At 38.3% G+C, this 15608-nt stretch overlaps 1 protein-coding gene and 1 long non-coding RNA gene across 4 annotated transcripts in view; one reads left to right on the forward strand and one right to left on the reverse strand.

Moving 5' to 3' along the window:
- The window catches only part of LOC122240955, a 48975-nt gene that overhangs the window by 22185 nt on the left and 11182 nt on the right, over window positions 1-15608 (forward strand). The gene's annotated exons all lie outside the window — the stretch shown is intronic.
- CHN1 (chimerin 1) overlaps window positions 1-15608 on the reverse strand; it is a 200379-nt gene that overhangs the window by 20807 nt on the left and 163964 nt on the right. For all 3 annotated transcript variants that reach the window (XM_042994728.1, XM_042994729.1, XM_007074555.3), the window contains one exon: window positions 2227-2311. In XM_042994728.1, the coding sequence (XP_042850662.1) occupies window positions 2227-2311 (85 nt within the window). The remainder of the gene's footprint in view (window positions 1-2226; window positions 2312-15608) is intronic.

Consider the following 15608-nt stretch of genomic DNA (forward strand, 5'->3'; position numbering starts at 1 on the left):
GAATTGTCACAGAAAACAGAACTAATTCAAATGCTAACCTCCACATTTAAAAAAAAAATGAGTTCTTATTAAACGTTCATATGGCTCAAATCACACAGAATATAATGCTTTTAAGGACAAGACATAACATAAAAATGAAAAATCTCCTCAAGGCTTTTCTTTCAATTCCTGCCCTTTATGTACAACAAGATGTGGAGGCTACTAATGCGGGTAGGTAGGGGAGGGGACAAATGATTTTCTCTTTCCTTTTCCTTCGTATTATTACTGTCATAAAGGTTCCAAAACATTTCTTTCAGACATGATTTAGGACTGTAGCGTATCATCAAAGATTATCTCCATATGTGTACCGATTTTCTGCTTATATAGCAAACTCAGAATTCTTATGTAGATGGGCTTCACTATTTCAGAACATAAATGATACACATCACTTCTCTAAGTAAAAGAAAAGCTTTTAAGTCAGGGACAGTCACAAAGTGTTTTATGAAACTGCTGCACAGTCTCGGCTGGTCCATCTGGGTCATAAAGGCAAAACGTGCTATTACTGAGACCAACATTCCTTGAGCCGGGGATTTATGCTCTGGAAACTCCTCCATTTACCTTTGAAAACTCACAGTGTAGATGGTCTTAACGACACTACTTTGTCAACACCTTAGGTGCTCCCCTCCAGTTCAGAGACTTAGCCACAGCCTTCCTAATGATGGTTTTTCATCCTGACTCCATAACCACCAATTGGAAGGATGACAGGGTTGTCCTCATTCATTCTCTGGGCAGAGACTTGCAAACGGGGTTGTCATCCCTCTAGGATAATGGGAGTCAGACTGGATCTGAGCTGAGACTCTCCTTGATGGACACCTGTGCACAGTTCAGAGTCAACACATGGGGAATTCTTATACCCCTGCGTGGCAGGGAGGTCCTTGGACGGATCTGGCTAGTGATGTATGCCTGAAACCTGATCGTGCCTTAGTAATGCCGACAGAACAGTAACTGACAGGAGAAGGGCTTGGAACATTAATGTGCAATGCATATTGTACCTTGCTATTAAAAAATGCAATTTAGAAGAAAAATCAGACCCTAGAAATTTGTGCACATAATGGGGGCAACAAAAATATTCCACGAAACATCACGCCGCAGGGGACTTCTGGGGAAGATGTCAGAGTAGGAGGATCCTAGTATACTTATTGTGATGAGCATTAAGTAATGTACAGAATTGCTGAATCACTGTATTGCACACCTGAAATTAATATAACACGTGTATGTTAATTATCCCGGAATTACAATTTTTAAAAATCATGCCACAAAAGAAATGTGGGTTTTTACAGTGATAAACTTGACAGAATTACTACAGTTACCATTTTGAAATACATTACTCTCAGTATACATTTTTAAGTGTTAAGCTTCATGCTAAAAGACATGTTAAGAATGTAGTTTTTAGTTTTACAATTTAAATGGCAGAAATGTCTTTTAAATGTTTAAGTCTATGTCAGAATTTAAAGTAGTCTGAATAAATGGCCAATTCTTGGTATAGTTCTATACAAATGAATTTCACATGATGTGAATAACTTACTTTCATAAAGCATTTCAATAAATTCCAGAGTTGGTTCTTCATGTGTCAATCTTCAAAGTTTCTAAATTTATATCTAAAAATACTATGGTCATATTTTATAAAAAGGATTTGGCATATTCACAATTTCAAAATGTCACAAACAAAATATTACTGACTAAGTGGTTTTTCAGAATTTGGAAACCATCTTTGAAGATAAATTCACAGATTTTTAAAGCTTCAATTTGATTTTGCAAAAATGCAGTAAGGACAATCCAGCTTAACAAGTTATCCTTAAAATTCAGTTCCCAAGGCAACAATCATAGGTCCCTGTACACTGCTTAAAAAAAAAATCATTTTATAAATTTAGTTACTGTATCATCAAAGGCAAGAGTTAAATATAACTGCCTTACTTTTATCTCCTTTTATCAGACCTTTTGAACAGGCCAACTTTTTTTTTTTTTTAATGGACTAATACCGGATCCCTAGTCTGCTGTCCATTAAGCACAAGAAGGTTAAAGGCAGACAAACTTCCAATTTCCGAAGCGGCTGCCTGAGAATCTAGCCTACCGCATGTGTGTTAAAAGCAAACCAGGATCCAGCCCGCGTAACAGCAAATCTCCTTACAACTTATTCCTTCTAACTTTGTAACTTATGCAATAAAGCAAAAAGGAAAGAGCTCTTACCTGCACATTTCACTCCCTGAGCGATAAGACCCCACATGAAATTGGCACAGTATTCACACCAGTGTGGCCCTCTGAATGTATGGACCTGAAAAAGAGTAGTGTGTGACAAAGTGGCCAGAGGGGAAACACATGGACGAGGAGATTGTTTTCTGTCAAAGCACTCAAATACAAGCCATGGTTAGCACTGGAGAGGCACATTACGGTTACATTTAGAAAACCCTTGAGTGGAACCTACAAACAGTTAAGATTTCTTTCAGAGCTTGATTTCCTCTTTGTTTAAGAAATGGTGACAAATCAGACCAATATTCTGTGATTTACTTTGGAAAACCATTTCTACTGCGGTTTTCCAAATGGTCCCCTTCAGCTGTAAGCTGCCTCATCTACGTGTTCTACAAATCCTGGCGCTTTCCAAGTGCTAATGCATGAAGGAGGATAAGGAACAACGTAGAGTGTGTTTGGGTCCCGTAAGGATTTTGTCAGGTGACCCGCCTTCCGTTATCTGTGACCACAGTTAGGGCCACAGATGGTGAAGGTGATACTGAATCATCAAAAAGGGCCAATTTCTGTTCAAAATGATTTGATATTTACTGTGTTAAGGGAAAAAACGTATTTTAGAAATTGCAGAAGCTACAGTTAATCAGAAACCCTGAGTATAGTAATTAGGCACATGTCATTCCAGCCGCAAAAATGTTTTGCTGCATTTGATTCCTTTATCCTTAAGAAAGGAATCTCCAAAGGAAGGGTTTAAATGCTAAGATACTTCTAGACTTTTACGTATAAGAGAAGCCATTCTAGCTTAACTCAGATGAAAATGTACTGGTAGAAAAGAGAAACAAGGACTCCAAACCCCAGAATAAGAGAAAACAAATCTGGAATATTATCAAGAACACTCAGATTTCCGAGCACATATTGGCTGAAAATGCTCCCAAGAAATAAAAAAGAGGGAGAGGGAACAAGCAAGTCACTGATCTGTATTTCAAAGTACACTGACTTGAGATCATGTCTTGCATGTATGAGTTCCTCCTGCAGAAGACAGGAATGTAAGAGGGTGAAAATCACTAAGGGTGATGATTTGGCTCCAACATAAATACCTATTGCAAATAACAAAATTCACCACTAAGATTGTCATTTTTGCTACTGTTCTATTAATGTATCAGATAGGTCTTAGAAACCAGGTAAATGATTTTTAAGATAATATATAGAACATTTCTTCAAATTTAAGATGCTATTGAATACAAGACTTATAATGAACATAAGACACATATATTCCATTTAGAAAAACCAAGCCAAGTAAATTATGACAAACCATTGATTAGAAGATAAGTCCCAATTCCAGAGATGTTAAAATGGGGGAAAAAAAAAGCATATATCAGAATCGGAGAGAAAAGGTATATCAGAATTCAATAATACGGGCCAAAATAGCCATAAAGCTGTCATGGAAACTTGGTTTTGGTTCCTTCCAAGTAGGTATGTGCCTGTGAGTCTGGTCACCGCCACATGAGCTTGAGCACAGAACATGTTGATTTTGAAAAGCAGGCCATAATCTCGCCTATGTCTTTTAAGGAAAAGCATCAGGAATGCAGACACGGTTGCTTCTGGATTGCTAATGATGCTCAGTGCCTGTAAACTGAAAGCATTTCCTAGGGTTTCTGAAGCAGAGCCCAAGATCAACATTCAGATAGTCTGTGAGGTCTTTGTGTTCGTCTGTGTTCCTCCGAGTGAATAAAACCGGATAAAGGATGCAATCTTGCTTTGCTTTGAGGGGAAGGAGTGAAACAGCACTGATTTGTATTTAAAAAGTTGCATAATCATGAAATAGCTACAGAATCACGATGCTGGTTTTGGGGAAAGTCTTTGGGATACCAACTGGCTTAAATGTTCCTGGATCTCGGATACTCCAGTATCACTTGACTTGGTGAGGTTAATAAACATGGACTAGAAGTGTAGAGGAAGTAAGTTCCAGTCCTGTACTGCCAGTTATCTCATGATACAGGATCTCGAAGTGACATTTGGGAGAGCAAAAACAGAGTAGATTGTAGGAAATAACTTAAAATCGGGCTCATGGCAAACAGCACGGAATAATGACAGGTTATGGCACAACCAATTCTCTTCCTCGCCGTCACAAAAGCAGCAGTGAAAGTGGCATCTGGAAAATCTTGGGACATTTCTTCACATTATATATTGAAGGATATATATTCTTCACTATATATAATGAAGGAAAGGTTCAAAATGTCTGAGCAGGCTGGCTCTCTAACTAAAGGACCACACTTATATCTCAGAAAGCAATCTTTAGGAAATTATTATTTACACATTTCCTTCTTGGATGGTGTTTTACAAAGGCATCCTGAGCCGCGTGGGGCTGGTGTTGTTTTCTTGTTGTTTAAACCACTTGGAAGGTAGCTTATACAGCTCTCCAGGTTCTAGAAAGAGCATGGAAGCACCAGAAGCTAACTAAACTTCTATTTGTGTAACAGGGTTGAACTGGACTTCCTTTTGAATATTTATATCTAAAGTTCGTACATCTTAAATTTTGTTTTATGACCTCTAGGACTCCACGACAAGGGACTGTATCTGTAAAAATTGAAATATTACATCCTTTTTGTCTTTTTCATTCCCCTTAGAGGTCATCAAAACGGTCATTTTTATTCATTCATGAACATTTTTAAAGTGATGACATATACAAAGATAAAAAGGGTACTGGCTCAAGGAATTCACCATAGGTTTCTCCCATTAAATACAGTGTGAAAATGCTCCAGAGAAAGTGCGAGGGAAGCTGGGGGAGGGGCACTGCTCAGGCTTAACGTGTTGGGTGACCTGTGGGGCAGGACTGGGGTGTTCGTGTTGGAGGGATTGCATTAGGAAATGTATTCCGGGGGCACCTGGGTGGCTCAGTTGGTTAAATGTCTGACTTCGGCTCAGGTCATGATCTCATGGTTCATGGGTTCAAGCCCCACATCGGGCTCTGAGCTGACCGCTTGGAGCCTGCTTCAGATTCTATGTCTTCCTCTCTCTCTGTCCTCCCTCGCTTGTGCTATCTCTCTCAAAAATAGACATTAAAAAAAAAAAAAAAAAAAAAAAAAAAGGTGTTCCAAGGAAATCAACGCCACCCGGCTTGAACCAAACAATGGGATGTTTAGAGAATTAAAAGGAAGTTCAGCATGGGCACAGGTGGGGATGACTGCATGGCAGGGTCGAGAGAGGCAGTCAGGGCCTTTTCCATGCCTACAGATTCATACTTTGCCCAGTGAGCCATGCAGGGCCACTGAAGATTTCGAAGGTGAGTGACACAGTGAGATGGGCAAGGCTGGCAGAAATCAGGTACGAGGCTGCATGTGGCAGTAGTCCAGGTGACAGATGGTGTGGGCTGGAACTCAGGCAGCGGTAAGAGAAAGGGGTGAAGGACTTATGTGGGAGGCAGAATCAACAGGCCTTGGTAACCAACTGAGTCAGAGGCACAGGAGAGGGGAAGAGGGCATTAACAGAGGGAAACAAAAGCAGAACAGGTTTGGAGATGAGGGGGGAGGGCAATGGCAGATTGAAGACTTCTGGAAAAGAGGAGGCAGCTGACAGAGTAAGGATCCCGAAGGTATCAAACGGACGTAGGATCCAGGGCAGAGGGATTAGCTTTGAATAAGAGGAAAATTATTTTTCCCATCCGCTGAGTTGGGAAAAGGGAAGGAGGGCAGTGGAGGGCTGTGCAGGAGTGATGGGGCCTGAAAGCCAGAAGGCTAAGGGAGTTCACAGCCTATAGTCTCTGCATTAAAACAGAAGTTTAGTTCCTGAGCAAATGAGGAGTTTGGTGGAAGGGGGGACAGGAACTGGAATTAGCCAGAAGTTCCGAGAAGCAAGTTCCTTTCCCGGATGACACTAAAGTCCCGGAGTAAATGTCAAGCACATTGAAGAAAAAGTGAGAAATATTTTTGCAAGGGTGAATGTGCTCTACAGGTTTTGCTTTTACATGAAGTTTCACATAATCAGTGACGTTTAATTTATATCCTAATTTTTTACCAATCCTTAAGAAAAAGATACCTTAAAAAAACTAATTGCACAAGTTATGCAACTTAGAGCGGTATGACGAAGAGCTATTCCATCCAGCACAATGGAAGTGGGCTGTTCCTGCAGACAAGGCCCTAGGGTTCTGACACCTGCAGATGACTGTGTTCAATAGATACGGTTGTGTTATGATTACCTGCCTTAACATGACTGAATCAGAATGTATTCAAAATACAATCTTTTATTAAAAGGTCAAAAGTTGCACCTTGGGGATTTTTTCTGCTTAGGAGGACACTAAGAAAGAAGTGGGACAGAATCTGGGAGAAGGGAGGGCTGGACCAGTTCTCAAGGGGTCCAGGGGCTCGGCCTGAAGGCCCACATTATACCAGATGGCAACTTTTGTCTGGAATGCCCTATAATATAGAAGATACCGCTTAGGGATCAGCAGCTGGTCGGCATTTGGGGAATCAGAATTATTGATGTCTTTACAGCAGAAACCACTAGTAGACGATGATTAAGTGACGTTTTCATAGGATTTTTATTCTAAATGGCTCCAGATTCTTATATTTCCGAATGAGAAATGAGTTTGAGTTTCTTCTCATTCTCCAAGGCTGTTGTGTCAGCTCTTTCTCCTCCTCCTTGCCCCCCTCATCCCTTTTCCTATTCGCTGATTCTTAGCTGCGAATGGGGTAACCTGATGAGAACTTTGCTAGCACTGGATGTAAATCGAGAACATATGTCATCTATATTCCTTTTGAAGGCCTTTTATTTTTTTAAGCTTATTTCTTTTGAGAGAGAGTGCGAGAGAGAGAGAGAGAGAGAGAGAGAGAGAGAGAGAGAGAGAGAGAGAGACAAAGAGGGAGACACCCAAGCCCTGACGTGGGGCTCAATCTCACAAACTGTGAGAACATGACCTGAGCTGAACTCAAGAGTCGGACGCTTGAGTGACTGAGTCGCCCAGGCATCCCTGAAGCCTTTTAAAAGAAAAACACAAACTTCTGGTTTCTTGTCTGTGTTTCTTGTAGGTTGATGGACAGTGGTCTTGAGATGAATGAGGTATTAATAGCGTCTTACTTTATTCTATGACATCCACTAATCTTTAGTTACTGTTTCTGCTGTTTACCCTGTGACCTTAATGACAAACACTGGCTTTATAAGATGGGAAACTGACCAGACTATTTCTTTCTTAGAGTTATTTGAACAAATCACTTATTATTTTCCAAAAAGAAAAAAGGATTCCTTTGGGGAGAGTGTTTTGGTAAAATAATCCAAGAGAGCAGTCAGCATCGGTGTGTAACATGATCAGGGAGGTCAAGGATGGTCCGGAGAAAAGCAACCTTGTGACACAGTACATGGCATGAATCATATCTTCATGAACAAAGGCCACTGCAACTAGTTTTAAGGTTCTTTTCTCTTCTGCAACTGGAAAAAAATGCAACTTTATGGCCATGACATTTGAGATTGCTTTTCACCTGTGAACAACTCCCTTCATGTTAACACCACTGACATCATTTAGAAACAGAGATGAAGGACCGAGTTAATTAGTGGATCCCAAAAGTCTGTCACAGAGAAGGCATGAGCAGGACCAGGCTGAGAAGGGCAGACAGAAAGGGAGGGAGGTGGGTTACTGAGGGGCCCACGTGGCATAGGCTAAGGGTCGCGTGCCTCCTGGATACGGGCCTAGGTAAAAACTGAAGTTCTTCTCAATTGGGCCTACTGTTATACTGCCCACACCCCGGCTTCTGTAAGAAACCCAGCGCATGTTCTCCTCAGGTTTCCGACATTTGCATCCAATTTGAATGTCAGTAATAGAAAGAGAGGAAAAGAAGTCTATGCTATGGGAAGAGACAGAAAATTTCAGCCTATCTTCATCACCCCTTCCAAGTCATAACACTCCCTCTAGAAATAAGCCTGAATGCAAACAGTCACCGAGTATGCCTGCAAAGCCTGCTGCAAATGTAAACTATGTTGGAGGCGATAAAAACATTTGGGGAAATGAAATTTTGCTTTGGGGGAAGGGGACTGACATTTGGGGAGGCTCTGGTGAGTCAGCTGTGCAGCCTGTACTGGGTGATGAAGGGAGAGAACAGATGATCAAAATCAAAACAAAAAGCAATGTAGGTAGATAGGCAGCTGAGCAGGAAAGGCTTTTTCTCCACCCCCCCTCCCCATTTTTATCTTTAGGGCAACCAGAACATAGTCTTTGAAGTAACCACTTTTAGCCTCACCAAGATGCCTTAATTTTGATCCTAATATTTGAAACTTAGAATTTTGGTCCTCATTTTGCCACTTCAGTTAAAGTATTGTGATTTACACCATTAAGTCATGAGCAGAGCGTGTGTAGCATTGGCCATGAGCATTAGCAACAAATCTATAAAACTGTGTAGGGGCTCCCTGCAAAACAAAACAAAACGGAACAAAAAACAGTGGGGAGTGGGTACTCAAAACAGGAGTATCTTTAGTATCAAGGCAACACCTTCTTATCATCTCAAATCTAGTCAGAACTACTAGTGGCCTCATATTCTTTCGGAAAAGTCTGGAGCAGTAAGGTTTGGGCACCCACTGGCCACGGCAGGCAGATGCGCGGAGGTGCTGGATGACCTGTGAAGGGGCTCACATGCTAACGGCTTCTGTAACTCGCTGACTGAGCGGCACACGCATAATCTCACAAGACTTAACACAGTCCGAAGCATCATTTTGGAGCAGATGACCCATGACAGAACATCAGTGACCTAATGTTTCAAGAGTGAAAAGACACTGTTCAAAATTGAGGGAGATACAAAGTCTGCTAGACCTACGCTGGCCAGACCACAAGTAAGTGATGTCCCCTTGAACATGAGAAATAAGAGTAGGAAAAACAGTACTATACTGTCAGACTACAGTAACCTAGTCTTACTTTACTAGGAGGGCAATATGATAATGTGATAATAATATAATGGGTTCCTCATCATACAAAATATTATACAATAAAAATGGTTTTTATTGACTGGTGTCTAAAATGGCACCTTAAGTATACAGAACAAGAACAAATTCTTATCAATTCCACTTATATAATCCATTTCCCCCCAATTCTACGCAGGCCTTCTTCCGAGGGTTTAGATTTCCTTATGGCTTCCTTAATGATCCACCAGTCCTCACCCCACCTCCCAAATCGACACTATCTCAGTGAGGGAGAAATATCTCTAAAACTATAGCTGAGTTAATTGTGGTGTAGACAAGTGAACTTACTTAGAATCACACACAACCATATTAATGCTCGAACATACACACAGTGTCTTGTGTCCGTGTTCTGTTCTCAGCTGCCAGAGAGGCCACTTAACACAGAGCCAACAATTTGAAACCTAGGAATCAGGCAGTAGAAATTATCAAAGCTGTCAAGGCATTCCATTTATTTATTTACTTTTAGTAGGTTACAAGGTACAGAGTATGTAATCAATAACATAAAGATAAATACAACCAGAAATTTTAAAACACTTTGTTTCAAAATATGAGTGTTTAAGATATTAGAAAACCCATGATTTTAACGTAGACTTTTTTTTTAAGTTTTAGAGCCAATCTCTTTTTAATTTCTTTTTTTTCCCTCTTTCCATAGAAGCTTTAATGAGAACTCTACCTCTAAACTGAATCATGGTTAAAGTTTAAAACTGTCAAATGTCATAACCTAAAACACTTCACTTTTGAAGCTGAGTTTCATTCCTTGGATGAATAAGTTTGCATTCAAATATCAGTAGTAAAAAATCAACACTGTGAATCAGTACTTCAAAACATCAGTCTCCTAAAGTTATATGATGAAGGTTTGATAGGAAAATAAATACATTGGTTGTGCAATAAAAATCACTTACAATCCAGAGCCGAGTGACAGATAATCTCTACACACACATTTTAGATAGGTAAACTGAACACCAAGAGACAAAGTAGCCTCAGCCCAATCCACATTATCTTATGACCCACAATTCCTTGAAGCCAAGACTGTCCCGCATATAACCAGGTTTCAACTTCTCCTTGGCTTAGTTGTTAAGAATGTCATCTGAAGTTTACTGTTAACATACATTATATTATGAATGGAGGTATTCCTATCATATATCAGGAAAAAGGTTAGAATAAAATGCACAAGAAATTATTAAACTGTAGTTAAAACCTTTTTTAAAACTCTAGTGAAAGAGAGTCAAATGTTCTTCATTGTTTTTCTTCTATTTCATGGGTTACTGCTCTTTAATATTTCTTTCCTTCTATTACTTGGTTTAATTGGGTCTTTTTCTAGTTTTAGGCAAAAGCTTATTAATTCATTGATTTAAGGCCTTTCTTTCCTAAAATAAGCATTTAGTGGTACAGATTTCACTGTAAGCACTATTTTAGCTATATTCCACAAATTTTGATTTGCTGTATTTTTCTAACGTCTCTTCTGATTTAATTCATGAGTTATTTAGCAATAAACTGTTTAATTTCTAAACATGTGGGAAATTTTTCAGGTATCTGTTAGTTTGAATTTAATTCTGTTGTGGCAAAAGGATATACTTTGTATGATTTCAATCTATTTACATTTGCTGACACCTGTTTTATGGGCCAGAATATTGTCTATCTTGGCGAATCTTTCACGTTCACTTGAATAGTATATGCATTCTGTTGCTGAGTAGATAGAATATGTCTGTAAATATCAATTAGGCCAAACTGATACTGTTGTTCAAGCCTTCTATCTCATTAATTTTCTATTCTATATTCTATCATTAAGAAAGAAGTTTCTACCATTGAGAAATCCACAGTCTACAATTGCGGATTTGTCTATCTCACTTTTTAGTTGTTGCTTTATGTATTTTGAACTTCTGTTATTAGGTGAATATAAATTTTAAATTATGTCTTCTTGATGAATTTTACCCTCTCTACTCCCAATATTCCTTGTTCTGAAAACAACTATATTTATTTAATATAAATATAGCCACTCTAATTTTCCTTGAATTACTGTCTACACGGTATCTCTTTTTCTTTTGACCCTTCTGGGTCTTTATACTTAAAGTGGGTTTCTGTGGATAGCATATAGTTGGATTTTGCCTTTTTATCCAATCTGACAACCTCTGCCTTTTAGTGGAGTGTTTGGGCTATTTCCATTTAAGGGAACTGTCAATATGATCTGGTTTAAAATCTGCCATCTTGCTTGTGTTTTCTATATATTCCATTTGTTCTTTTGTTCCTTTTTCTCTCTTCTTCCATACTTTTGAATAAATTGTATATTTTTATGAATCCCTTTTATCTCCACTATTAGCTTATAATTTTATTTTTTAGAGTTTGCTCTAAGGTCTATAATACATCTTTAACTTCTCAGTCTACCTTCAAACAATATTAAACCACTTCATGTATAGCGTAAGAATCTTACAACATTAATTCCACTTTCCTCACCCTATATGTATGTTATGCTACTGTCGTCATTTATTTGTATAAACTACATATTATTATATATATATAATTATATATAATTATTATATATTATTGATATATAATAATTATATATAATTATATTATATTATTATTATATAATTATATTATTATATAATATATATATTGTTATATATATCTCAGTTATATATCTGTTATATATTATATAATATATATTGTTATATAATAATTATATATAATTATTTATTATTATATATAATTATATTATTATATAATAATATATAATATAATTATATATTATTATTACATAATTATTACAGTGTCTTTATCTTAAAGACACTGAAAGGAAAAAAAACATCTTTTACATTTACCCACATGTTTACCACTTCTGGCATTCTTTTGTATTGATCTAATTTTCCACCTGGTATTATTTTCCTTTTGTCCTGAAGAACTTTTTTTTTTTTAATTTTTAATGTTTATTTATTTTTGAGATAGAGACAGAGCATGAACAGGGGAGGGTCAGAGAGAGAGGGAGACACAGAATCTGAAATAGGCTCCAGGCTCCGAGCTGTCAGCACAGAGCCCGACGCAGGGCTCGAATTCACAGACCATGAGATCATGACCTGAGCCGAAGTCGGAAGCTCAACCGACTGAGCCACACAGGCGTCCCTGAAAAACTTCCTTTAATATTACTGCAGTACAGGTTTTCTGGTGATAAATTTACTCAGCTTTTCTTTGTTTAAAAAACAAATATTTTTATTTTGTCTTCATTTTTAAAAGGTATTTTGTGTTGGATATAGAGATCTGTATATTTTTAGTTGTTGAGGACATTGAGGATGTCACTCTATTGTTTTGCATAGTTTCTGATGAGAACTCTGTTGTCACTATTTTGTCACCTATATGTAAAATGTATTTTCCTCCCCATCTCCCCTCCTGCCTTTTATAAAACTTTGTAAAATACGTAAGAGTACCAGTGACAAAGGAAAATAATTTGTTTCTTCTGTTGACATATTTCCTTACATTGAAATGACCTTTAAAGATGTTAATAAACAGCAGTGTAAAAATCATTTCTCTTCTTTTTTAAAAAAATGTACACTGGATTTCTGTGTATGAGTGTCCACATGTAAGATCCTATAAAGCCATAAAATTATAAACACATTATGAAGCTGGAATGTGAAAATAAAATTCAAGAGAAACTGAATACATGTTTAATTTCTAAACCCCAGAGACTTCCTTCCCCTACACATTTTGATATCATATGGGAGGGATGAACAGGCTGAGGTAGAGTGTCACTTTAGGAATAAAACTTTTCTTTCCCATAGCCTGTGTTTTCTCCTCTCTGCTGCTCTTACGATTTTCTCTTTAGCATTGGTTTTCAGCAATTTGATTATGATGCGCCATGGTGTTTTCTTCATAGATTTTTTTCTATTTGTAGTTCACTTGTAGTCCTTGGGTTTTCATCAAAATTACTATATCTTCAAAATTATTATATCTTCAAATAATTGTACTGTCCCCTGGGCCCTCACCACTGTTCCTTCTGATTCTAATTACACTTTGAAGTTAGAAGGCTTGATATTGTCACTGATGCTATGTTATTTTATTTTATTATTATTTTTTTTAGTTCTTTCTGGGAGCACCTAGGTGGCTCAGTGGTTAAGCGTCCAACTTCTGCTCAGGTCACAGTCTTGTGGTTCGTGAGTTCGAGTCCCTGCATGGGACTTTGCACTGACAGTGCAGAGCCTGCTTGGGATTCTCTCTTTCTCTCTCTCTGCCCCTCCCCCACTTACACACACACACTCTCTCTCTCTCTCTCTCTCTCTCTCTCTCTCTCACTCAAAATAAAGTTAAAAAGAAAGTATTCTTCCTGGGGCACCTAAGTGGCTCAGTCGGTTAAGCATCCGACTTCGGCTCAAGTCATCTCACAATTCATGGGTTCAAGCCCCGTATTGGGCTCTGTGCTGACAGCTCAGAACCTGGAGCCTGCTGCAGATTCTGTGACTCCCTCTCTCTCTGCCCCTCCCCAGCTCGCACTCTCTTTTTCTCTCAAAAATAAATAAACATTAAAAAATTTTTTAAGAAAGTATTCTTCCTTATATAAAAATATTCTTTCTGCCCTTCATTGTGGGTATTTTCTTTTGGTTCACTATTTTTTTCTTCTTTGATGCCTAATATGCATTAATACCATCCAATATGTTTTTCATTTCAGACATTATATATATATATATATACATATATATGTATGTATATATATATATATATGTGTGTATATATATGTACGTATAAATGTGTGTGTGTGTATATATATATATATATTTTTTTTTTTTTTTTTTTTTTAAGTAATTTCTACACCCAATGTGGGGCTTGAACTCACAACCCCGAGATCAAGAGTAGCATGCTTCATGGACTGAACCAGCCAGGTGCTCCCATTTCAGATACATTTTTAATCTCTAGCTTCAATTTCTTTCCTCACTGCTGCCTCTAGTCTATTGCTAATTCAGTCATGCTACTAAGATGATAATGCTTTCAGGACTTTTAAACAATGTCTCATGCATTATCATGTTTTTCTACTCCTGCAGGACAAAACTCTTCTCAGCCCTGAGTGCATTTCAGAAATTGTTCAGCCTATTGCTTTCTGGTTTTGTTTTTAAATATTCTCCTCCTTTCACACATATGTAGATAAGTACTTGCCCTAAGAGTCGAGAAGATCCCAATGCAGATCCCTAGAGCCCTTATGTATAGCTCTGTAATTCCAGGTACAGTGCCCCCAAATTTCAGCTGCTTTTTTGCCTCACCAAACTCCAATCTCTGTGTCTTCCACTTAGCTAGGCTCTCTTCAGATTCTCTCCCCAGGTGTTTGGCCAAGAAACTGCCTCCAAACAATAAATGAAAACAACCTTATGAGCCCTCTTGCTGAGTTCCTTTTTTCAGGTATCACAGTACTGTACTACCTGTTCAATATCTGACTGTTGTCTTAGATGTTTTTTTCTGGTTTGTTAGTTGTTTAAGATGGGAAGGCAAATCTAATTTCTCCATGGTGGCCAAAAGTGGAAGTTCAGATTATATACTTATTTCTAAAACTGATCTTTCATGTGAGCTTGAACCTGGGACTTCTCTGGGCTTCAGTTTCTGCACGTGCAAAATTAACTTTATCAGTAATTCTCAATGTCCTTTATAGAAGCTCAACTTCTTCAGGATTCTTTTGTCATCATGCTCTAAGAATAGGTCTCTCCCAGCAACGTGTTACACGGACACCGTCGTATTCAGTAGGTTGTGTACTAGGATTGTGGAATTAGTGACCTCATTCTGTAATTTAATGTTGATGTTGGCATTTCTTATTTTTTTAGCTACACAGAATAAATGTCTTCTCTTTGGATACCAGTTCTCAACCCATATGAATAGTTTGGAACTGACCCCAGTTCCAGGAGAGAGTATGTGACCTGGATCTAAGCCAATCAACACATTCTGCTCTGCCCAGAGTTACTGGTTCAGAGATAAGCATATAAGATAATTGGGCCAATGTCTGCCAGGCCCGGACTTTTTTGTTCTGTCTCATTGTGAGCTGACTAGAGTCTGAGAATATTTAGAGCTGGAGCTTCCGCAGGCCATCGTGTCACAAGTGGGAGACTGCAAATGAATACAGAGCTGGGAGGCAGGGTTCTGGTGCCATTTTAAGCCCCTAAGTCAAAGGATACCAACCACCACCAGACTTTTCCTACTATAAAGGAAATAAAGCCAATTAATCCCCTTTCATTGGGCCTTAACAAGCATAAGAGTTGGGCTTTCTGACACTTGCCACAGAAAGTCTCCAACTGTCCCATCAAATGGTAAATATCAGTCATGGGTTCCAAATAGGTTTTTAAAAAGACACTAATTGTGGAGTAATGAGCTATACTGGCAACCATCAAAACAAAATCTCATGCTTCCTAGAGATGGACCTTTTTTTTTTTAGGAACAAGGGCACTATGCAAGCATGTCAGGCAGAGTCACAAGCAGTGGTCTGG

The sequence above is a fragment of the Panthera tigris genome, chromosome C1 (assembly GCF_018350195.1).
Source record: "Panthera tigris isolate Pti1 chromosome C1, P.tigris_Pti1_mat1.1, whole genome shotgun sequence".
Lineage (NCBI taxonomy): Eukaryota > Metazoa > Chordata > Mammalia > Carnivora > Felidae > Panthera > Panthera tigris.